This window comes from Amborella trichopoda, chromosome 11 (genome assembly GCF_054954075.1).
Source record: "Amborella trichopoda isolate Santa Cruz 75 chromosome 11, AtrichopodaSantaCruz75HAP2 v2.0, whole genome shotgun sequence".
In the NCBI taxonomy this organism is placed as follows: domain Eukaryota; kingdom Viridiplantae; phylum Streptophyta; class Magnoliopsida; order Amborellales; family Amborellaceae; genus Amborella; species Amborella trichopoda.
The window spans coordinates 42,910,540-42,936,498 of NC_142346.1; the positions used below are offsets into that span (position 1 = coordinate 42,910,540).

Below are 25,959 nucleotides of genomic sequence, written 5' to 3' on the forward strand. Positions count from 1 at the left end.
CTACACTATTTGAAGATGCATATAACTTTGATAGTTTAGAGCCTCGGCTCTATACAAACCGCACCCATATTTTTTTAGGTTCCCAATTGAATTTTTAAAATAATTTTTTTTTTAGATTGGCGATCAACAATTTGACACAAATTGGTAGATAGGAAGATCCACCACCCCATCAATCCTAATTTTGAAATACTGGTATAAATGATTTGCTCGTATAAGCAAATATATATATATATATATATATATATATATATATATATATATATATATATATATATATATATATATATATATATATATATATATATCCCTTTTACTTTGCAATTACTAAAAAGTTTATATAGAGCCTAGGTTCTAAACAATCAAACCAAAGCCTACTTGAAAAATTTATCAAGAAGAGGTTGTTTTGATGCCCAAATATCCTCAAGTTGATCACCTTGACATCAAGATGCATGGACATTAAAAAAAAAATGAATTTCAAGTTTTGGAAATAGTGCATCTTGTAATGCATTTTTTTACTGTCAATTTTTTAGATTTTCAAGTTTTCATAGAACTGCTTGACCTACACTATTTTTGAAGCTTTAAATTTTATAATTAGAGCTGAAAATGTATTTTAAGGCTATCATAAAAATTTACAGTATTGAAACCACATTTCTCGACACTATTTGAAGGTGGGCTCTACTTTGATGGTTCAGAGCCTTGGCTCTATACAAACTTGGTTTCAATACTAGAAATCTCGATGATATTTTTAAAATATATTTTCATCTATAATTATAAAGTTTTAAAACTTAAAAAATAATGTAGATCAATATATCTATGAAAACTTGAAAATTGACGGTCCAAAGATGTGTTACAAAATGCACTATTTTCAAAACTGTAAATCTATTTTTTTCTCGTATCCATACATCTTGATGTCGAGATGATTAATTTGAAGATATTGGACCTCAAAACAACCTCGTATAGCAAATTTTTTTTGTGGGAGGGTCCAATTTAATCGTTTAGAGCCGGGGCTTTATATAAACTTTTTCTTTACTAAATTGACATCATAGACATCGACTAACGAAATAGTTATTTCTTTATGGCAGTGAAATTTATTTGCATGCGCATTCTTATGTTTATTTTTGTGCTCCCTATATAATGGCTGTGATCTTGATCACATGTGGGATTGAACAGGTTTGGCAATTGGTATAAGAGGAATAGTTTTTTAAAGATTTTGAGCCAATTCCGCATTGCAATGGGGTCTGAGAAACCTAGATTCACATCAGATTTCCATGGAAGACCTCCCTTTCCCTTTTCTCCTCCTCCAATTTCTTCTGCAACTCCTGCTTCATCAGAGCATCCGCTGAATCGAGCTCCTCCTCCTCCAAGCTTTAATGGCATCCCTCCGCAAAACCCACAATTTGTTTCTCCAGATTCAGTCCTCAATCGACCTCCAATCATGGCTCCTCCTCCAATTCCCACTTCCTCTGCAACTGTTTCGCAGCATTCTTTTTATGGAAATCCTCAACCGGGGGTATTTGGACAAAGCCTCAATCGACCTCCTCCTGTTGCTCCCCCTCCTCTTATTACACCATCTTCTACGGGTTCAGAGCCTTCTTTCCATGGAAAAGCTCCACCACCGAGCTTTAATGGGCCTTCTCAACAGAACCCTTGGTTTGTTTCTCCAGATTCAGGGCCCAATCGACCTCCTTTCCCGGGTCGACCAGCCATGGCCCAAGCTTTTACCCCTTCTGGCCCGCCCACCATGACTGATCAGCGATTTCAACCTTCAATTCCACTTCGCCCTCAATCTCAGATGCCTTCTGTTCCTTTGGGCCCTCCACCTCAAGGTCTATCAAGCTTCATGGCTCAAAGACCAGTGAACCCACCACCTCCATCATTTCAAAACCCTACTCTTCAATCAAGTGGACCAGTTTCTCAGCCATCGATGCAAGCTTTCTCTGGTCTACAAGCTAGTGCACCAGTTTCAGCGCCCCCAACCTTTCAAGCCAGACCAGCTGGTTTTTCTCAGCCTTCACCTGTGATTGGATCTCATGGCTTGTACCCTAGAGATTCTGCTACTCTTGCCCAGCCTAATCAACCGTTTATTGGGGGGCCTCATGGTTATTACCCTGGAGATTCAGTGCCACCAAGTGCAACAGGGCGTCCTATAGGAGGCATTCAGGGTTTAGCCGAAGAATTCGAGTCATTAACTGTGAACTCAGCTCCTGGATCAAGGGATGCAGGGCTTGATCCCAAATCACTTCCAAGGCCATTAGATGGGGTTTCAGAGCCTGCTCCTTTGTATCCTCAAAATTGTGATCCCAAATTTCTCAGGCTAACAACCGCTGTAATACCCAATTCGCAGTCTTTGCTTTCGAGATGGCATTTGCCCCTTGCTGCAGTGGCTCATCCTCTTGCAGAATCTCCTGATGGGGTGGGTAACAGTTTTTAGCCCTAAATCATTTAGCTTTTTCGTAAGAGATTTAGTGGGTTCGTTGCAATTTGTTTGGTTTATTGTTTACCTTTTTGTTAAGGTCATTGAGTCTTGTGTATCAGGAGGAAGTGCCTATTGTCAATTTTGGGACTTCTGGGATTGTTCGATGCCGAAGGTGCCGCACTTATGTGAATCCATATGTTCACTTTGCAGATGGAGGAAGGAAGTGGCGTTGCAACATTTGCTCGTTGCTTAATGATGGTAGGGCAACCTCATTTGACTGTTTGGTTGTTTTCAGATCATTTAACTGTTTCTTGTCTTAATAACTGAAGTTATTCCTATATGTGAGAACCTGTTGCTCTTTTTTCTCTCTTTGAATTTTTTTTTTCCTCATTTGTATGCCTGGTCATTCAAGATAAATGTGGCCTTTTCTTGGATCAGTTGAAGTACAGTACTACATATAAAAAGCCATGTTCTTCTTTACTGGTTTCATTGCTTTTCGTTTGGATGTATAGTTTAAATAAGTTATCTGGCTACTCGGCTCTGAAGGTTTTGTTGACATTATTCCTAGAGTAGTTCCCTAAACTTTCCTGTTATGAATCTGGAAAATTGTTTTATGCATTGGGGGATGTGCTTCCGTATTAGCGCCCCCCTATGCATCCAATATCCATCTTAAAGATGGGTGTAGAAAAATGGTGCCTTACTACAACTTAAATCCAAAGGTGCTAAAGAAACATCAACAAATTTTGTTTTGTTTTTTATAGACATGTTCAGCATAGTTGAGATTTTCGACCCATAAATTGTTGGATCTAAATACATGTCTAAATGGATTCGAGAGAGCACTCATATCAATAGATTAGTTGGCAAATTGACCATTATAAGCATGAAGTAGAACTGCAAGGAAAATTAAATTTGTTGATGAAGAAATAACATAGAATAAGGGTGCTTATGTAGAACATGAAGAGTTGAAGGACCAAAACCTATGAAGGAAGAAAGTAAAACAAATTCCATGCTCTCTCTTCCCTCCCCTCCCCCCCCACCCACCACCCCCAAAAAAAAAATAGAAAAAGAAAAAAAAGATGTCATTTTGTCCTTGTCTCTTAGACGTTTGTTGATATATGGAAATGATTTGGGACCTCTTTTATTATTCACTATGTAGTCTTGGGTGATTTCTTGGCTACTTTGAGAGTCTCTTCTTTTGGGCTAATCTAATGGGACTTGTCTCCCCCCTTGTTACTTTAAACATGGTTTTTTGTATTGTGCGTAATAATGTCATCAGAATTGGATTGGCCACCAATCCACTCAGGGGTTTGGTCTAGTCAAAATCGGTTAGATGGCCGGTTTGAAATTGTTTGATCGGATTTGCAAAAATAAAAGAAAAAAAAGAAATAATAGTTTAAAGACATAACATGAATTATAAAAATTCGTAAAATAAAAATGCACGCAACTTTGTTTAACTAGGCATACTAGTCTAAACCCACTGGTCTGATTTGTCAAAGCCGGTCAAACATTGGTTTTTGACCAGTTTCGACAACCCAAATTTTGCTTTGAATGGGACCAGCCAAGGCATTGGTTGACAGTTGGGTCCGGTATTGAAATTATGGTGCATACTTACGTCGCTTGTCGACTTCCGTGTCACTTTCTTAGATAATCCATTAAACTCAGAGGCCAATTGACAAATTCTTGGTCAATACTTGACCAGTCAAAATAGGTTACTAAGGATTAATTCGTAGATATTCAATTATTCAGAAATTCCTATGCATTTCCTTCATGGATTCTTAAAAAGTCTGTAACCTTACAGTAAATATTAATAGGTGCAAAAGTACATATCATGATTTAACTTTTAAGTAACTTATGTAAGCAAGCATAAAAATGTGACTTTTGTGGCTATGTGTGCCAATGAATCCTATCCACCCATGCTTCTCTAAAGTTCTATGAATTTGTCCAAAAAGCCTAGCCATACAAATATCAAAACTTGTGTTATGACCTTTTTGCACACCCACTTCATGTTTTAAAAGACGATGCATATTCCAACCATTGTTGAGGTATATAGATTATTAAGAAATGGTCCAAGAAGCTTTCAAGTCCCCAAAGTTGCCTTGTCTGTAACATCTTTCAACATATGCCTAATGGATGAGAGATTAAGAGCAACTGAGACTTCTCCTTTTCTTGAATGTCCTTTTTGAGAACTAGACATCATTAGTGCCATGCAGCTCCTCAGAGGATAACGTCCCCCACCTTCGAGCCGGGTTGCACGTGAGACTTGCATCTTGAGAGAGCTAAACTTGAAGGCCTCTGTGGGCCACGTATCTTTATAGATCCAGCATCTCCCAACATCACCAACCGTTATTTCTTTGATTAGGTTCCAATTCCATTTGGGCAGCAGGCTTCTTTCATAAAGTTAGTTGCTTAAACTCGAAGATGATGTCAGCCTTCGGTCTTTCTTCTGTTAAAGAATTTCTCTATGTCCTCTGGATATAATGATCAACCAACATGGGAGTCTTGAAAGTGGTATGAGCCTAAATTAGTATGTTTGCTAGAGTCATCTTCTTATGATTGACATGTCAATAGAGAGTGAAAGTAGAAATTTTTCCTCTATCCAATCTTGCCGTAATATTGGTGACCTCAAGATCGTATATTGGTTTTCTTGGGGCCCTAACAAATAAGGGAATACTTGAGTAAGCTGGAGGATTTTCCATGCCTCCTCCATGGACCCAAGTATTCTTTCCATTCTCCCATCCTTCCTTCAACCAAGGGTGTGGTTTCTCTTAGATTGACCTACTAACTTGAAACCTTTAGAAAACATTTTGGGGGTCAAACCAATTTGGCCTAGACCAAACCCCGAACTAGTTCGATGGCTGGTTCAATTACGATAATACTGGTTCAATCAATGTTCCCATAAATATAATTGAGTTACTTACAGAACGGAGGGCAAATCTTCAATATGCTATCTTCATGTGAAAAATTCTTAATTCAACCCAGTTAGTTGCCTTCCTATAGAAATCAAAAGTAAAAACCTTCAAATTTTCCTCCATATTGGTAAATGATAATAGGCAGAGTGGCTCCCTTGCCTCAATATTAGAACTCTTAACTGAAGGAATCCTTTTAGGCAACTGCGAGTCATAATGGAAGAGTATTTTTAGTGGATCTATACATATTCTCATTGTCAGTGTTAAAAAACTCAAACGCATTGGTTGATTCAGTCATTGCAAAAACTGAGTCAACTCACCGAGTTAAACAGTCAGCACTGGCAAGTTATTCAGAGTTTTTGAAACAGACAACACTGGTGAGTTATTCTGAGTTTGTATAGAGTTTAAAGGAATGGAAAGCGTTAATGGTGGGATTTGAACCCAATTTGACACCAAGTCGAGCTATTTTCATACCACATTGGATAATGTCATTGGTACGACAAAATAATACTAAAAATTTTATATGAAAAAAACATGGGCACATCCTGAGTTCTTCATTTGCAAAGTCGCCCAATGTATGAGTCTAGTTGACTTGACAATTTTTTTGTACTTGGTAATGAGTTTTTATTTGCTACTCATTACTAATGATTTTAAATTCTGATGGTAGCTCTGGACACAGCCTGATATGGATGATTATGATGTGGCTCTGGATTGAGCCTGGTCCAGAGCTGAGTCTTAACAAGTCAATTGAGCCTTGTCTCAATAAGATACTGCAACATCTCTAGAAAAAAGTAGGCAGACACATAATAGTAAGACTCGGGCAAGTCTGCTGTTAAACCCCAAGACTCCCCTTGTTGCCGATCCGAGTCAATTAAGGGCCACTATTGCAACTTTGGGGTCAAAAGTACTTAATGTTTTAGTGTTCTCGCTTATCAAAAGACTCTTCATAAATGCTAGATAACATGAGGTCGATTTGATAAGAGCTCACCCTCTTTTAAGTTCATCGGCTGCAACTTTGTCTTTAGTTGGCAATGAGTGAGATAGCGAAGACTATCTAGTTTATTTTCTGCATATAACTGCAATCGATGCCCTAAGGGGAATTTTTTTGTTTTTGTTTTTTTTTTCTGTCAATCTACTTTCTTAGTGGATTTCAAGATTGAATGTGTTTTTAGGGAGATTAAATGTCTTTTTCGATGTTGCATTTTATTTTCTTATTGGTAGCCATGGATTCTTCTTTTTTGCCTTAGCCATGAGCCTCCTCTGTTTTTTTTAAAATTTTCATTGTGTATGTGAATATCTTGAAAGAGCATAATTTACTTTCTTAGTTTCATCTTGTATTTTGCTGTGTGAACTGTGAAAAGTATCGCGTTTTGCATATTTTTCCCCTGTATTCCACGTGAGTTGATGCTATCATACTCACAGATATTGGAGAACTCTTCTTGGCTCTATATTGGCATGGTCGTCTCTTTATTATAACATTCTTATACATGTCCATTTCAATTTTTTACATTCAGTTCCCAGCGATTACTTCGCCCATTTGGATGCCAATGGTGTGCGAGCCGATATAGATCAACATCCTGAGCTTACAAAGGGAAGTGTGGAATATGTTGCTCCCACTGAGTACATGGTTCGGCCTCCTATGCCACCGCTATATTTTTTCCTCATTGATGTTTCACTATCGGCTGTTAGAAGTGGTATGCTTGAGGTATTCTCCTCCAAATTTATGAACTGTTTCTACGTCTGTTTTTTTTGTGTTCCTTGCACGCAGTTATTGTATTATATTAAATGGCATAGATTCTGAAAACGTGGTGATGTAAACATAAATAATGTTTAATAAATTACCTCGTGAAGCTTGTAACAAATAAGAGGCTTTCTTGCGAAAACCATAAAAAGTTCTATAGTTTTAACAAATAAGAGGTTTTCTTGGAGTTTGAAGATTATGGAATCTAGTGAGAAATGAAAGTTATGCACCTGGGCATCTTATTTTTGTTGAACATATATATATATATATATATATATATATATATATATGTATAATATTTGTAAAACTTTTGGCATTGTTTTTATGCTGATTCCGAGCATTGTATGGCAGGTTGCAGCTAAGACCATAAAGTCCTGCTTGGATAAATTGCCTGGGTTTCCCAGAACCCAGATTGGCTTTTTGACGTTTGACAGCAGCTTACATTTTTATAACATGAAGGTGGGCATTGCCTCGCAACAAATACTCAAAATTTTGTTGGCTTTGAGAGTCGTATTGTACGACTTTGGTGCTTGAATGTTCCTTTTGAGGAGGTCTTGTTGTGGCAGAATGTTGCTGATATGTGTACTTTTAGGGAAGCTGATGAAATGCAGTTTTTTGCTTGTTTCAGTCATCATTGACGCAGCCTCAAATGATGGTGGTGGCAGATTTAGAAGACATATTTGTACCATTGCCAGATGATCTTCTCGTTAACTTGTCAGAATCAAGAGGTGTTGTGGATGCATTTTTGGATAGCCTGCCTTCCATGTTTCAGGACACTGTAAATGTAGAATCTGCTTTTGGTCCTGCTCTCAGAGGGGCTTATATGATTATGGTGCGTATGCTTTGTGCTCAGGCATATATTACGATGTCTATATGTAAACTTGTCATCATTTGGATGTTGATAAAACTGCATTTCATCTGTTTGGTTTAATGGAGATTGTCTTTTCCACTTCCAAAACAGCAACAACTTGGAGGAAAGTTGCTGGTCTTCCAAAGCACATTGCCATCCATTGGTGTTGCTGCTCTAAAACTACGAGGGGATGATCCTCGTGTTTATGGAACAGATAAAGAACATACACTTCGGATAACTGAAGATCAATTCTATAAGCAAATGGCTGCAGATTTGACCAAATATCAGATTGCAGTGGATATTTTTGCATTCAGTGACAAATACACTGATATAGCTTCATTAGGTGACAATCCTGCCAATAAATTTTTTCTTTGGGATTTTTACTCCCAAATATGAGTCCCTTGACATATAATTCTCTTCATTTAACAGGAACACTTGCAAAATATACGGGCGGCCAGGTTTATTATTATCCATCTTTTCATTTAGGCATTCAGGAAGAGAAATTCAGACATGATTTGGCCAGGGACCTTACCAGGGAGACGGCTTGGGAGGCTGTTATGCGCATAAGATGTGGAAAAGGTTTCTGATGACATGTTTGTGTTCTGTCAAGTTTTTGTCTCTTAAGATGTTTTTTTCTTACAAGACTGGACACTTTAATTATACATGCTTTTTTTATGCTGGATCATTTTAAGATCATATCAAAATAATGTTTTTTGGTTGTCCAGGGATCAGGTTTACAACTTACCATGGTCACTTCATGTTAAGGACCACAGATTTATTGGCCCTTCCAGCTGTAGATTGTGATAAAGCTTTTGCAATGCAATTTTCTCTTGAGGAGACGTTATTGAATACCCAGACAGTATACTTTCAAGTTGCTTTGTTGTATCCTCCTCCTTCTCTTGATATTATTTAGAAGCAATAGCAATTATGGTAATTTTTTGAGATTTCTAGGTCATCAAGAGGCATGGTTGTTATTCAAGAGAAGTCTGTTTGCACATCATCAGAGCTTAACGTTAAGCTTCCTGAAGAGGTTGTTCATTGCCAACCATTAGTTGGTGGTCTTCTATATCTAACTGATAAGAAGCCTTAATAAATCTTGTTTAGTTTGGACTGCATTACATCATCTATGATAAAATATGTTCTATTAACTCTTGCACCTGCTACATTGTCTAATTAAATAGGAATTTTGGGATTATTTTGAAAGCTGACGAGTATTGGGAAGTTTTCCACCCATTTGTTTGTCTAGCTTATAGAAAATGATGGTTGTTGAGCTTTTCATTAGGCTTCCTTATCTCATTGTTTCATAACTTTCTATATACATGGCCATCCCTTTCAGCGATACTGTGCAAGGAAATTTCTATATAAAGCTTGAAGACCCTTTTGTCACCTAATCTAAGTGAAATTTCTATATAAAGCTTGAAGACCCTTTTGTCACCCAATGATAAATAGACAATAGGAATCGGGCTTGGCCTTGAGTGGCTAGCAGCTGACTTTTAGCAGCTATATCTCAAGTTCGATATTCCTACCACCAAACTATCAAAAAAATAAAAAATAAAATAAAGAAGATAAAAAAGAAAAAAGAAAAAAGAAAAAAAAAGCAATATATATATATATATATCTATATAGGGAAAAGTATAAAATGAGACCATTTATCTTTGGTACAAGGTTGTCACAATTAATTTTGACCTTGGATGTGAAATTGGGTGGCTACATTTATTGCATTGACTAAGCTCAAAGTTCAAAAGAAATTATCTCGACACATCCAAGCTATCAAATTTCACATCAGATGGTTGTAAGTAATTGTGACCTTCTTGTATAAAAGATAATGGTCTCATTGTATACAATTCCATATATATATATATATGTGTGTGTGTGTGTTTATATTTTTATTTATATTTATAGGAAAAGTATAGAATGAGACCATTTATCTTTAGTAAAAGGTGGTCTCATTAATCTTGACCATTAGATGTGAAATTGGGTGGCTGCAATTATTCCATTGATCAAGCTCAAACTTCGAAAGAGATTTTGTCAACTTTGTGACACATCCAAGCTATCAAATTTCACATCGGATGGTTGCAAGTAATTGTGACCACTTTGTATCAAAGGTAAATGGTCTCATTGTATATATATATATATATATATATATATAAGGTGTGGTTTGTATAAGGTTGAGGCCCTAAACCATCAAATTAGGCACACCTCTAAATAGTCTCTAAAGATGAGCTCTCAGTAGCAAAATTCTTTGGGATTGCCTGGAAATTTATGTCTCTAATTAGATTGTTTAGGGCTTTTGTTAAATTACATCGAAATAACCTCTTTTGTTAAATTTTTCAGGTGCGTCCTAATTAGATTGTTTAGGGCTTCAACCTTATATAAAATTTTCCCACACACGTACGCACGCACACACACAAGGAAATGTTGGTGTAGGCCCACTAACCTACAACTACATATAGAATCTGGGCCGATCTGACGGATACGACCTCATTTCGTATTTGAATTTTTTTTAATTTTCTACAAATTCAAATCATGTGATATTTTAGGTGTCTATTCTGCGCATCAATGCGCACCTAATAAAAATATTAAAAAATAATTTGCAAAATATAAATTGACCAAAATACCCTTACAATAATTTGGGGGTATTTTGGTAAATTTATTTTTCACGAAATATTTTTTTGATATTGTTATTGGATTCTAATATTTTTAAAGAATACACACCCAAGATTTCAAGCGATTTGGATTTATATAAAAAATTAAAATTCAAATATGAAATGCAATTTTGATCATTGGATTTGCTCAGATTCAATCTAGGCCGTTGGGCCATATGTAGCTATAGGTTAGTGGGCCTACGCCAGCATTTCCCATATATATATATATATATGTATGTAGTTTTTCTCTCACTTGTGACTGGGCCCAAATTGACTATATATTTCTTTGTACCACTAGTCTTGATTCCTCAAGTTAAGGTGGCAGATTGGCATCCCGAGTTTTTTTTTTTATATTAGGATGAAAATGGGACTCCTTTTGAAAGAAGCAATTTTACAGTACAAGTCTGCAAAATTTATACATACCTCAGACAGGCTCCCCAACATCCAAGAAAGGGAACATTACTTCTTTCACATGCCAAACACCTTTTGTATGCCTTCCAATTTTTTAATGCTTAGCTTCAATTGATGGAAATACGAATTGTCAAAGAGGCTTTTGTGAATCTTATTTTGCATTCTTGGTCCCTAGGATTCACATTGGAAATGATTTTTTTCTGGTATCCACAGAAGAAAACTGAGATGAAAGTCCTCAATCAGACACAAGCTGGCTTGACTTGCAACTGTAGCATCCGAATGGTACCTAAGTTGGAAATACTATCCTATTACATGCTTAAAACGAACACAGGCTGCATTTTGATGAGAAGCCTTCTTCTTCCTCTTTTTTGGGGTTCTGATTCTGCTACACACATACATATATGTTGCACACGCACACACACACACACACACACACACATATATATATATATATTTCCTGTAGCATATAGTCTACACTTCCGAGTTGCTTTCTTGATTGTATTATGTAATTTTACCATCTCTGCGACTTCTTGATTTGAGGAAGTTACACATTTTTGGTTTTAATGCATTTTCATGGTAACAGTCTATATATTTTCTTAGTATAAAACTACCACTCTTGGTATGATAGAACTTATCCAATACTTTTATATTTTATGATGGAAACTTCCTTAACAAGATAAAAGGTATACATCATCTTCTGGTGAGAGACGTATCAGAATTCATACAATTGCAGTTCCAGTGGTATCAGATCTTGGAGAGATGTATCGGCATGCTGATATTGGGGCTGTTACCTTAGTACTGGGTAGGCTTGGTAAGCGCTATTTCTATGACATAACAACCCTTTAGTGTGTCCTCTCGTTGTTGAGTTTTTAGAGATTGGCCCTAATTATATTTTTCACAAACAAAACATCTGCAGCAATAGAAAAAACGTTGTCCAGTAAGTTGGAAGATGCACGCCAATTTATACAGTTGAGGATTGTTAAAAGCCTTCGAGAATATCGGAACCTTTATGCAGTTCAACATCGAGTGACTGGGAGGATGATATTCCCTGAATCACTAAAACTCTTGCCTCTGTATGGACTGGCATTGTGTAAGTCCATACCTCTTCGTGGAGGACATGCAGATGCATCACTTGACGAACGCTGTGCTGCTGGTTACAATATGATGGTTGTGCATGTTCAAAGGTTATTGAAGCTTCTCTATCCCCACTTGATCCGGCTTGATGAATACCTGATAAAGGTATAACCTTCTATTTCATGCAGTTTTTTAGAAAAAAGAAAATATTTGTTTGGCTAGGTGCGAGCAAGTAGCTCAATTGATGAATGTATGTCCTATGTTTTATTTAGGGACCTCCAAATGCAGATGCTTCTGGGGAAGTATCAAAATTGTTACCTTTGAGTGCTGAGAGCTTAGATCCAAGTGGCTTGTATATTTATGATGATGGATTTCGCTTTGTTATTTGGTTTGGCAAAGTTTTGTCCGCGGATATTGTAAATAAGTTACTTGGACCGGAGATATCTGCCTTTGCGGACCTATCCAAGGTAATTATCATAACTTTCATTTTTGAGAGAAATTTATCTGAACTTTCATTCATTGTGCTCTTTGTAACTCTTGTAGGGTTAGTACTTGGTACCTATTATTTGTTTTGTACATATATATGTATTGTACTATCGCTAGACAAGGTCATGGTTTTCTCCGTCCACAACCATAAACTGTTAGTGTCTTCTCATCTATATATATATATATATATATATATATATATATATGAAATAACTCTTGTGTTAATAAGGGTTAAAGGTGTATGATTGCTAGTGAGTCCACTATTGTGTTTGATTCATGCCACCCATGCCTGAATGAGACACATAGTGGGCTATTAAATGGAAAATCTCATTGAAGTTGTGTTTGAGTTCCTTGGGGAAAGCAAAGAGTTGATGATGTTTTTGGAATCTCCTTCAGCCAAAAGAGTGCACTCACAACTTCTATCAGACTTTTCGAGGGCTATGAGCAAATCCTGGGCTTTGATTGTGGTTGCATCTGAGACACCAATGCGGCTTGAAAATGTTAATAGTGTGGCCCTTGTGTAGCTTTCAAAAACACCCCCAATACCACCCATGTGCCGGGGTTGCCCAAAGAGCATCCGTCAGGTGATCTTTGTGATGCCTTTTGTATATTCGTAGAGTCAGGGCCCTGAATGGCTGGAGACATACCTGTGAGCAGGGCTCATCCCCAATGGTCCCGTATACGCTATTTCCAGGCAACAATGGAAGGTGGACTTTATGACCTTATTACTTGCGTAGGCTGGAAAAGGATGGAAAGGACCAAAGGTTCTTATGTTTTTTAACATGGAAAGGAAGTCACCTATAGCCAAGGGAAGGATGGTCTTTTGATCTTAAATATTTGGCATAAGTAAGAGTGGCCTTGGTACGCCCTCAAGGTGCCTTCGCTGTAAACAAGATACGTGCAAGCCCTTGGTGAAAGTCCAGGTGACCAGGACTTGAGATCCATAAAAAGCACACCCACTTTCCTTGAATAAAATCTAGTTTTCATTTGGTTTGGTTTCACAAGTAATTGTGAAAAGTTCGGACCAGCAACCACCTTAGATAGAGATTCTTGTGAGAAGTATGTGTCACCAAAGTAGCAATCCTGTGGAAGAAGTGAAGCGCTCCCATAGAAGTAGCACTTATGTAGGGGGAGGGAAGTGCTCCCTCAGAAGTAGCACTCCTGTGGAATAAGTGAAGTGCTCTCACTAAATGATGCAGGACAACATTATTTACTAACCCCCTTTTGAAAACTACTAACGGTTTCAAAAAAGTGCTAACTCACTACTGACAATTAATGTTAAAAAAAGAAGAAAGTTTTAATTTTTATTATTTTCAAAGGTTGTATATTTTAATTGTAGTTTTAGGGTTTATTTTTAGAGCTTTTAGGTTTATTACGGATTCTATTTATTTATTTATTTATTCATAGGGGTAAGTTTTTAACATTTTTTAAGAGCGTTTTGGACTTTTATGTTTAGTTAGAATATGGGTTTCTTCCTTGTATAGACAAGTAATGCCATTTGAACATTAAACATAACATAAATAGAGGTGTGTGCCTCGTTAGGAAAATTTTAGGCTTTTGATTCCACATGACTTTACTTTCCAGAAAAGAAAGAGTTCAAGCTTTAAGCTTTTGAACCCTAGCTTGAGGGAGGAGTAAACTTTAGGGTTCCTCCAAGTTTTTTGCATGTGTTTGGCTTGAAAATCGTGTTGCTTTTATTGTTCTTCAAATTTCATCGGAATCAATTTAGTATTAGAGCTCAGGGTTTCTTCACCAACAAGGCTAGAACGCTACAACCAAGTCCAGGGTTTATTGATTTTGGGAAGCCTAGATCTTGCTGATTTCAGTGAGTGTTTATTGGTTCTCTGCCTAGTTTGGCAACAAGAAGGCTCTGTGAAGGGGGGATTTTCGTAGATCCACTTCGTGATCCTAGGGATGAAGAAACTGAGAAACTCAAAGGCAAGTGCAATAGTCGATGCAACAGTTTGTGAGCATCATTCGTGGGTAAGACGGCGATCTCTCTACAAACGAAGATGTCGAGTACAAACTCTTTTTACCTTCGTGCTCCGCATTAAGAATCAGTTAAAGAGGAAAGTAATATAAGACCTAGACATGGGGAACTTCACTCTAGGGTTTTCGATTTGGACGACATTCTTGATTTGATGCAAGTTTTAGATTGGGATTTGCCACTAATCTTTGATACATATTTATATGATGAACAAGATCTTTAAGGAGATATGATCTACAATGATGAACAAGATTTTATGGTTGAACCGATCTTTGACGAAGAAAAAGATGGACTCCAAGAAGAATCAATAGCTAAAGTTGTTGGTTCAGTCATTGAATCTAGCGCTCATGTTGAAGATGCAACGCTAGTATATTCTAGGACTGAGTCTAGGCAATTTCAGCAGGGTTTATATAGTTCAACTAATGCAATTTCAACAAATGTATGTGTGTAAACAATGTTTATTGATATAAGAGTGCCCTTTTCCTTGAGGGTTTCTTAAAATTGTTTATGAATATATCAATTGCTTTCAAAGCCTTCGCTTCATTACATAAACGTTGTATCTTGATTGGGCCAATAAACCACAAGTCCAAGGATTCGAAGCATAATGTTCAGGGAAGAAGATTGTGGAACTAATGCGAAATTCATCTTGGCCTACTTCAAAACTCAAGGACGATTCTTCTCTAGCTAGTAGAGAATGATGTAGGATACTTAATTTTTAAATTTTATTGTTTAAAATAATGTATATTTTAATTTTAATTTTAGAGTTTATTTTTAGGGTTTTTAAGTTTTTAGAGATTCTCGAGTTATTTATTTATTTACCATTCACTTGTTACTATTCAGGGTATTGTTCATGGATTACTGTTCATAGGGGCATTTTTGAAAATTTTGATATTATTTAAAAAATACTTACTATGTTTCAATTAGGGTATCGGTGTCAATTTCTTGTATGGAAAATTAATATCCTTTGAACTATTTAAGAGGTGCTTGGAACCCTTAACTAGGGAAACCAAAGCTTAGGCTTGGAACCCTAGCTTGGGTGAGGAAGAAACCCCAGGGATTCTCTTAGTTATTGTTAGTGTTTGGCTTGTTTTCTTGCTTATTTTATTGTTCTAATTAATTTCCCATATCAATTTTTCTTAGTCCAAATTGATGTAGGGGAAATTTGAAGAACAGTAAAACAACAAGATTTTAGAGCCAAACACATGCAAAAATTTGGAGAAACCCTAAAATTTACTCCTCACCCAAACTAGGGTTAAAAAGCTTGGAGCTTTCACTCTTTCTTTGTTGAAAACAAAGTCACATGGAATGAGCCACAAGGCTCCACACACTTCTATTATGTTCTTTTTAATGTTCAAAGGACTTTAATTGTCTAGACAAGTAAGAAATTAACACCCATGTCCTAACTTAAACATGCCTATAATACTTTTAAACGATATTAAAAAATTCAGAAATACCCCTATAGACAAATTACTCATGAGCAATTCGTGTGAATAGGACCTACAAGCAATATCCATGAATATTTAACTAGTAGTAGTAAATAAATAAAAATATAAAAAAAGCCGACAATACTTAGAAAACTTAAAAACCCTAGAAATAGCCTAAACTATAGTTAAAATATACATAATTTTAAATTGAATAAAAATTATAAATGGGAATAATTTTGTTCTGCAACATTCTCCCCTGTTTGGATAAACATGTCTTCAAGTTTTGAAGTAGGCTATGATGAATTTCGCATTAGTTCCACAATCTTCTTCAACCTGAACAATATGCTTCGAATCCTTGGACTTGTTTATTAGCATAATCAAAATACAACGATTATGCATTAAGGGTAGGGCCTTGAAATCAATTGATATATTCATAAATATTTTTGAGAAAACCTCGAGGAAAGGGTTCCTCTTATATGTCGATAGTCTGTTTAGCCACTTAAACTTTACTGAAATTGCATTAGTTCAGCCATATAACCGTGTTGAAATTGTCTAGGCTCAGCCTTAGAAAATACCACGACCGCATCTTCAAAATGAGCGTTGGATTCGATGACTGAACCAACAACTTCACCTAGTCATTCTCCTTGGACTCCTTCATCTTTTTCTTAAAGATCGGTTCAACCATGAAATCTCATAGTATCATCGCAAACTGGATCTTCTACAAGATCTTGTTCTTCATGAAGTATGTATCGAAGATTAGTGGTAGATTCCAATCTACATCATGCTGATTGCTAACAAGAAAAGAGCTCTGTGATAGCTTGTTGGTTCCATGTTCAAAACATCTCAAGTTCAAGGCGTGGATGGTTGAAAACCCTAGACGGATTTTGAAAACCCATGTTCAAAATAAATAAATCTACATCTTGCTGATTTTTGATACCACTTATGTCAAAATCAAGAATGTCCTCCTTCAAATTGAAAACCCTAGACGGATGTTCCCCAGGTCTAGGTCTTCTATCACTTTCCTCTTCAATCGACTCTTCATGCGGAGAATGGAAGTGAAAAGGATTGTGTTTAACATCTATTTGGGCGGAAAGATCATTGTCTTGCCCATGATGATTCTCATAAACTGCTGTCAGTGTTTCAAAAAGCGTTAGGCAGGTCCTAAGCGGCCTGGGAGGTCCAGGTGGCTTGGGAGGTCCAGGCGCCCAGCGCCTAGGTGGGTGCCCAGAACCTTGGCGGCTCAGTTGAATCCAAAAAGGATGCCCATTTGAATAAAAAAAAGGATATATAGTATAAAAACTAAAAATTAGGTATTTAGGGAATTTACTTTTTGAGTTTGATTGCTCAATCTTCAAACTTCCACCTCTCAAAATCTTCTAAAGAACCCCCCAATAGATTTATAAAACATCAAAAATTAAATCTAATATCAATGGGTGATGTTTTGATCAAATTTTGTCAAACTTTGAAAAACCTTTCTATCTTAAAGAAATCACAAAAAACTAGTTTTTTGGAGGCTCTCTCTCAAAAATAGGCTCCAATAAGTTTTAAGTTTCAAATGAACTTAAAACCATTCTTCTAACCCTTTATATTTTTTTAAAAAATCAATGCAAAAAAAAAAGAAATTCCACCTCTGGGCAGCCGTCCAGGGCTGGGCGTTGGGTGCCCGCATAGGCGGGTTCCGTACTGATTATGCGGGTCTGCCCAAGGATTGCTGCCCAAATTGGTCGCTTAGGCTTGCGCCCCACCTAGATCGGTCTGCTTTTTGAATCACTGTCTGCTGTATCAATTGCTAATTTCCCTTTAAGATCTTCAATTTCTTTATCTCAGGGATCACGAAGTGGGTCCATAAAGCCCCCTTCTACAGGTCATTTTTATTGCCATTGGTTCGCTGAAATCATAAACCCTAAGCAGAGAATCAACAAAAACCTCCTTGAAATCAGCAAGGTTTAGGTTGAATGTAGCAAAATTTGGCCCAAAATCAGCAAACCCTGGACTTGGTTGTAGTTTCTTGGCCTTGTTGAAGAAACTTGAGCTCTGATACCAAATTGGGATATTGATAGAGAACACTAAAATTAGCAAGAAAACAAGCCAAACACTAGTAGAAGCCTCCTCACTCAAGCTAGGGTTCAAAAACTTGGAGCTTTTACTCTTTCTTTTCTTAAAACTGGGTCACGTTGAATGTGCCATAGGGCCCCATGCACCTCTAGTTATATTCTATTTACATTCCAAGGATGTTAATTGTCTATACAAGTAAGAAATTGACACTCATGTCCTAACTCAAACATAAAAGTTCAAAATACCTTAAAACAATATAAAAATTGCACAAATGCCCCTATGAATAGTTATCCATGAACAATATCTGTGAATAGTATCTATGAGATGTAATTAATGAATAGTAAATAAAGATATAAAAAGGACTCTAGGGTCCCTACAAAATCTTAAAAACCGTAAAAATCAACGCTAAAATTAAATTTAACTATACATCCTTTGAAATTGAATAAAACTAAAAATCCAAATTGATGTAGGAAATCGATAGAGAACAATAATATCAAGAAAATTGATGGAAAAATAGTAATATCAACAAGAAAACAAGCCAAACACAAACAATAATTAGGGGAAACCCTAGGGTTTCTTCCTTATACCCAATGTTCAAGAAGGCAGAGGGTGAGTGCAATGATACTTGGGCTGCCAACTCGAAGGGGGGGGGGGGGAGGGGGGGCTCTAGACCCTTGTGAACTACAAATCAAACTTAAACATACATGACTTTGAACTGTGAATAAAATAGCTAAAAGTAACATTAAAACAATGCAAATTACTAGCCATAAATAGGAAATGTTAATTTTCTATCATACTTTTCTCAAATCTCGTGATATCCATTACATCTTGCAACAAACAACACAAAGAAAAAAGTCAACTTACAATTCTAGAGGCATAATCTAGGAAAAGTAGTCTTTTAGATAACAAATATCATCACCATTATCCGTGCCTTATCCCAACTATTTGGGTCGGCTATAGGTTCAAGATTCATAAAAAGATGCGGCAAAGTTTTATGCTGGTTGTCGTACCTAACACCACCCTCCTCCTATTTGGGACCGGCATGACTGGGTTGGGAGAGGCCATGGCAAAGTTTCTAGATAACCAATATGATGAATTCAAATAGGAGATTGAGTTTCATCATCACTAGCAACATATTGTCCATGTCCACGGACCACGGCCAACATGAAATGCACGTGAATCTGATGATGATGCCAAGTAAGTCATCCTCCTCCTCATAATGACCTTTTTCCGCTGTCTTCTCTCAGTCTGCTTCATCCTCCTCTTTGTCTTCTCCTTCTCCTTCTCCCTCTCCTTCCCCTTTCCCTTCTCCTTTGCCATCGCCTTCCCCTTACTCCAAGTTTGAGATCTAGTAATTCGTATGGGGCTCAATGCTATACCAGTCGCCACATGTACTTGGGTCCATGTCAAGCTCTCCATCCTCCTCAACCAACCATTCGCTTGTTTCATCCAAATCTTTGACAACTATGGGTATTCTATGGTGCTCCTTCAGCTTCTGATTATACTGAATGGAAACAAGGTCGTTTAGTCTCTCTTTCTCAAGTTTATTTATCTTCTTGGTATGTTTCTATTTCATAGTCCATTGAATTGTAAATATGCCCATTTCCATTTCTTTTTCACTATCCACAAGGAGCAGTACTTTTTACAAGTGGCTCAAAAAGATCGATGCAATACTCAACCCACTTCAAAACTGGGGTCTTGTAACAATGTCATTCATCATTTTCTCCTTTGCCTCTTTAGACCGCTTGCTTTCCTTCCAATTTGAGGAGACAAATATGGTTCCAAGCTTGTCTTTTTGGTTGGTAAGAGAATCCAAAGATAAGTATGAAGTTGCAAACCTTGTGATCCCTGGCCTCACCAAGTCAAGCCCCTTTTGTATACTTCCTCATCATGACTTAAACATTGGCTGTAAATGAAAATTGTTACAACTTTTGCTTTATCTATTATTCCCTTAACCACTGTCCTCTTGCCAATTGCCTCAAGCATCTGATCAATGCAAGGTGCCATGCAAGGCGTCCAGCGTCCAGAAACTGTGCAGCCCCCATATCTCCAACAATCTAGCAGCTGCCATATCGGCCTTAGCCACATCAGCAACAACTTGCATGACATGTGCCTCCCCCACCTCCTCAGTAGACTTTCCATTACTCCAAATATGAAACCGCATCACGAATCTTATCAGATGCATCATTGGACATCAAAAAAAAATGTTTCCGTAGGACAATTAACCAGTAAATTCATAATACTCTGTCCTCTTATCGTTCCAAGTATATGTTAGAATGGTCACCCCACATATGCCCCATGCATCCTTGTGGGTCTTCAGGTACTAATTTCTGAGCTCCTCCTCTTTTTTCAATAAAGGAACCTTGACCTCATAAGTATATCATGGTCCTCTACGAGGTCGATCTTTTGGTATAAGCCTCGGACATGATCGACAAGTGGAGCAAGAGATATTGTAGAGAGAAATCCGCAAAAGTTCAAACTTATGCAAAAAACAGTTTACGTGACCTCTTCGCGCTTCGATGGCCATAACTCGACATCCGGTTGTCAGATCAATCTCAAAATTGGTGCATTACGATTGTGACTCAATTATTATGCCCTACAAGGCACTAAATGCACAAAGGACCCGTGTATTGCGCAACATGCACCACACATTGCACCCGCACGCTTTAAAAGCGAACTACGCTCTGCGTGATGTGTACCATGCACTATAGAGATGAGGCAGACGCGAATCACGCACCCACAACGTTCAGCCGCGCATGACGCATTGTGCCTACATCTGCTCACTGTGGGGTGGCTGTGATCACTACCTAACGCGTGTTTTTATGCAACTCAATGTCCACTATTCATGTGCTGTAGGGGCCCTATATCCTAAGCCAAACTGCCCCACTGCCTCCAATAGAGCTTGGAAGTTCTTCAAACTGGCAGTATTAAAAACCAGACATGCTTGATACTTCCATCGTGCTACATACTGATTAACCTGATCCCTATCCTGCTTCTTCAAATGATTCTCTAGACTAGTCTGAGCCTGCACCCTTTCTCGAACTACCACCTTGAGATCGGCAAGGGGAAGAATGTATCAATAGGCCCCTGTCTTCGAGGCCTATTTTACCTAAATGTGCTTGTTTCCATAGATATTTATAGATCTCGTCATGTCTTCATATTGTTTCCTTGTCTCTTCTCTGTTCTTTTAAAAGTCCAACATCTCTTTTCGAACATCTTCAGGGATTTGAGTACATGGTGCTACATCCCTTCTAATGCCGGCCAAATTCTATCTTCAATCGATTAATGCTAGCATTGTACTCCTTTTTACAGAATTTGCAAGCTACCATATTCTTGTGATTAGGATTGGGACAAAACCCATATTTCCAACCTGGATCAGCTTGTCTATTTGAACTCGAGGAAGGCATTGTCACCTACAACCCCAAGTTATAACCTAATCTTGAAATTACACAAAACCACCAAAGTCAAACTTTATCAAGGCATGTATGTTGGGAAGACTGGCCTTTATCATGGCAATGTGGCCAATGAATGAGAAATCTACTTTTTCAAGCTGCTAGCTTGCACTGAGATCTATCAACGACTGGATCCCATAAGGTCCTTTTAGGTGTACATAAGCACAATGGGAGGCCAAGGTATTTGCTAGGTAGTGTATCTGTGTCACACCCTACTCTTCAAGCTTACAGCTGAACCTTGGCCTGAGGGATGGCTATCCCAACGAGTTTGGCTTTGACATATTGACCTTTAGTCTGGAAGTGAGTTTGAAACACCTGATGAGCAACCTCAGGTGGTGGACCTGCTGTGGTTTGGATGGGAAATTGGTGTGCCACTTTGTGAGGTGGAGAAGCCATTGAGCAGACCTTGGCTGTATTATCTGGAGATGGAAGCACTGAACATTTCCACAATAATCAAAAGAGGAAAGAGGATGGGGTCTCTTTGGAGGAGGCCCCTTGATGGAAGGAAGAAGTCATGAGGACTTCTGCTAACCAAGATGGACAAGAAACAGAGGAAACACATCCTGAAATCCAGGCATGCAATATTCTGCCGAAAGTCCGAAACCTATCAGTGCCATAGCCTGATCTAGAACCTGTCACTTTACATGATTATAGGCCTTTTCAGAATCCAGTTTGAGGATTAGGCCAGAAAATGAGGTGTCTGGCATGGATCAAAGAATCTGTATTTCTTGGACAAAAGCAGCTTGCAGTGGGGATATGACTTGGCTAGGCACATTGCTCAGGCAGGAGGCTAGCAATTTGGCTAATACATAGCCTTCACAAAAGTCTATCACTCAATCATCCTCTCTAATGTCTGCTTGACATTTTCTAGAATTGTGATTTTCTTCATTTAACAAATGTCCTAGTTGCGGAGTGTGTCATGCATTTGTGTGGTTCTTTTCCAAGATGTCTTTACGTGGGATATCTTTTACGTAGTGATGTTTATTTTGATGGAGAGCATGCGAAAGGTTTACTTTTCTACTGATCTGCACGATTGTGACAGAAATTCTAGATTAAATGGGCCTGGGCGCCTAGTTTTTGGGGTAAGTAATGGATGGAGTGAGGATTTGAGTGTTGACTATGCTGGAGCTTTGTGGCAATTTTCTAAGTTATTAATTATATATATTGGCTTTGACACAGTTCGATTCTCCGATAAGAAGCAGCAACTTTGACAAATGCCCTGTCATCTGCATATTTGATGCAAATCTTTTCATTCATTGATGGGTGTGTTGGTCTATCCACTCAAAACCACCTAAGGGGCTAAATTGACATGCTCTACCATGTGGGGAGCTCAACCTTACAAGATTGGTTCATCTTGTCGCACGTTTGAGAGGATTCATTCGATCATTCCTAAGGCTTCATTCGGGGGTTTGCTGAAAAAGTATTAGTAGGACATAAGTCATAATCAGGAGTTGGTGCAGGCTATGTGGCTGTTTCTATTTGACATAATGTTGATGGAGTGGCCAGCAGATTTATTGAAGATTTCGTGGGCGATCTATGATGGGGTTGGCCTGGACTGTTCTGCTCCCCTAGGGAACTCAATAATGTCTCGAGGACAAAGGACGTGGAGAAATAGATTCTGGGATATCTCAACATAGATTGGATCAGTAAGGAGTTGAATAGTTTGGGTAGGAAGGGCAAGTGCTTGAGGTGGATAAAGGACTTGTTCAAATTGGAATGTCAACAATAATGCCGGATGGCAATGCCCACTTCTTCAGAAGGTGCAGAAGTTCACACTTGAAATGAATCTCAATCTCTCAAGTTCTATACTGGAGTTCTTCAGAATATGCATGTAAGGTCAGGTGGGTGTATCTAGACTTTGTTACTTTTGAGAGCAGTCTTGGTAGGGATGGGCCTTTACTGATGATGAAGACGGTGGTGGTTGCTAGATTAATAGAATATTTTGTTCATCTCTATGATATGAACTCGAGAAATGGCATTCTCTTTATTATTATTGTTTGCATTTTCTTGTGCTTGATTAATTACGACATTTAACTACCTGTCAAAGCGGTTTTATTTTGTAAAACTGATGTGTTTGATGGTATTCTTGTCTTGAAATGCAGGTCAAGATTAGGGAACAGAATAATGAAGTGTCGAGAAAACTTATGAGAGTATTGGAAAGGATGAGGAAGGGCGACCCATCCTTTTATCAGCATGGCCTTCTAGTTAGACAAGGGGAGCAACCAAGAGAAGGCTCGTTGCTACTACTTAATCTCATTGAAGATCAGATAGGGGGGACAAGTGGCTACCTGGATTGGATGGTGCAGATGCACCGCCAAGTCCATCAAAATGTTTAGAGGTTTTTGTTTTTTAAATCCCATCCATTCTGTTTGCCTTTTATCAGTCCGATTTTCACTCCAGTTTTGTTCATGACACATATTGGTTGCTTGCCCCAGAAAAAGGAGGAGAAAATGATTCCCATAATGAACATTACCCGAATATCCAAATCTTCAGGTGTCTTGGTGCTCTTGGGTTTTGTTTTAATTTTATTTTTGTATTTTTGTTCTCCTTTTGCTCAAGTTAGAGTTAATGAGTTCATTGGATTGTCTTTTGCCTTTTGATGTGCCTCGATTTTTTTTTCTATAAATTATGAGAAAAGTGATGAATAAGATGAGTTGTATAACTCTGTTAATAAGGGTGCACATGAGCTTTTCTTTCCTCACTGAATGAGGGATATGGTTGCTGTCGTCTTCGTTATTACTCACATGGGCATTTGCTGCTAGCTTTGACTATAAGCCATTCTAGGAATTTACCCATTCAACCCCTGATATATGCTTTGTAATATAGGAAAATATAGGAATTCTAGGAGTCATTATCTTGAAGAGTTGGAAATGCCTGTGCAAAATGAGGGTTTTGGAGAAATGCAATGAATATTGCGTCAAGTATCATGAATTCTTAAATTCTCATTGATTTGGCTGTAAAACCAGGGGGATTTGTCCTCAAAAGTGAAGCAGGTTCTGCTTAGCCCCACTTCATGCTGCTTCATCTGAAATCTTCAGCCAAAAACAAAGACCTTCCTTTATATATAAAATTTTCATTTTTATTTTTTGTCATTTTTTGAGAGAAACCAGAGGACTTCACCAAAGGCAAAGAGGTTACAAAGCAAATTTGGCATTGTGTGTTGTCCATTTCGCCACTATTTTGAAACAGTAGAGCTCCTATTTGGTGGGAGGAGTTCCCATTGGCGAGGGTGCATTTGGTTCGCAGGAAATCTCTCTTGGAGACTGATTTTTGAGAAATCAGCTCCTTTCTTTGAAATGCTGCTAATTTGTATGACGGAATGAATATCTGCATTTTGGTACTCCTTTCTTTGAAATGCTGCTAATTTGTCTGACGGAATGAATATTTCTACATTTTGGTACTGCTTTCTTACGAAACAAACATATGAAGACAGCTTGATCAAAGGAAATCTCTCGCGGAGAGAGATATTCCATGATCCAAACGAGCCCTAAAAAAATGAGCAGTGGCAACTGGACATGACTGACTTCAAATGAGGTCCATTTTTCTTTAGAAATTCGGTACAAATCGTTTAAATTTACAACCTAAACGGTGTCAAGATATGGATAAACCTATAGATATTTTCTTCTGGGACTTTGGAAGAATGGGGGAGATTTTCGAATGAGGAAGGGATCCAATTGCTTTGAAAGAGAATAATTAAATTTCAATTGAAATGAAATCTTCAGAAGGAATTAATGAAGGGTGAGGTTTGTACGAGGTGCCTTACTTGTATTGTAGAAATAAGGGGTAACCTCTAAATTTGGTCTAGAGAAGTAGTTGTAATGCTGGAAACTGATTGCTTGAAAATCTATTTTTATTTCTAGTTATGAAATTTGAAATTCTAAAAATGGTATAGATCAAGAGGATCTTAAACACTTTTAAATCTTGAAAATTGATGGTTCAGATAATTTGTTACAAGATGTATTATTTAAGTGGGATTTAAAATTCTACCATCAGGACACACTCCTCTCTATAGGATTTCTTGGTGCACCTTACATCAAGGTTGAAATGTTATATAACTTTTTCCATTAATGGAAGGACGTCAATTCAAATTTTGGCCCTTCAAATTGAGAGAGATCTAAGAATTCTCACTATTTTTAGATTCATGACCAAATCGATATAGCGGGATTTTTCATTCACATTTTTCACCAATAACACTTTCGAAGCTCTCTAATCCCCATATTTGGAGTATCCTACTTTCCTGCAATTCATTGGCTTTAATAAGTAACAAGCAATCGATATTCCATGATCAAAGGTGTAGTACTGCTTGTAATAGCATCCTATATATTCCAAATATGGTTGAAAGAAAGAAAATCTCTATTCGATTAGGTTTCTTTCTGTTGGGCCTATGAAATAATCTGTTTTTGTTTATTATTATCAATGAGTTGATTGTTTTGCTCGTGGTTATTCAATTTTAGAACTAGTAATTGATCAAATGGAAAGAAAATCCCCAAATTCGGGCGTTGAAAATTGTTT

The 25,959-nt window shown here is 37.6% G+C and overlaps 1 protein-coding gene across 1 annotated transcript; it reads left to right on the forward strand.

Annotated features, from left to right (window-relative positions):
• Positions 1 to 1,158: 1,158 nt before the first annotated feature.
• ERMO2 (Sec23/Sec24 protein transport family protein) lies at positions 1,159 to 24,118 on the forward strand. Its single transcript, XM_006858348.4, has 12 exons — positions 1,159 to 2,413; positions 2,536 to 2,674; positions 6,837 to 7,027; positions 7,415 to 7,522; positions 7,692 to 7,895; positions 8,025 to 8,256; positions 8,343 to 8,492; positions 8,639 to 8,795; positions 11,653 to 11,780; positions 11,886 to 12,208; positions 12,316 to 12,510; positions 23,550 to 24,118. The coding sequence occupies exons 1-12, from the start codon at positions 1,232 to 1,234 to the stop codon at positions 23,781 to 23,783; spliced, it is 3,243 nt and encodes a 1,080-aa protein (XP_006858410.1). The 5' UTR covers positions 1,159 to 1,231; the 3' UTR covers positions 23,784 to 24,118.
• The last annotated feature ends 1,841 nt before the right edge of the window (positions 24,119 to 25,959 follow it).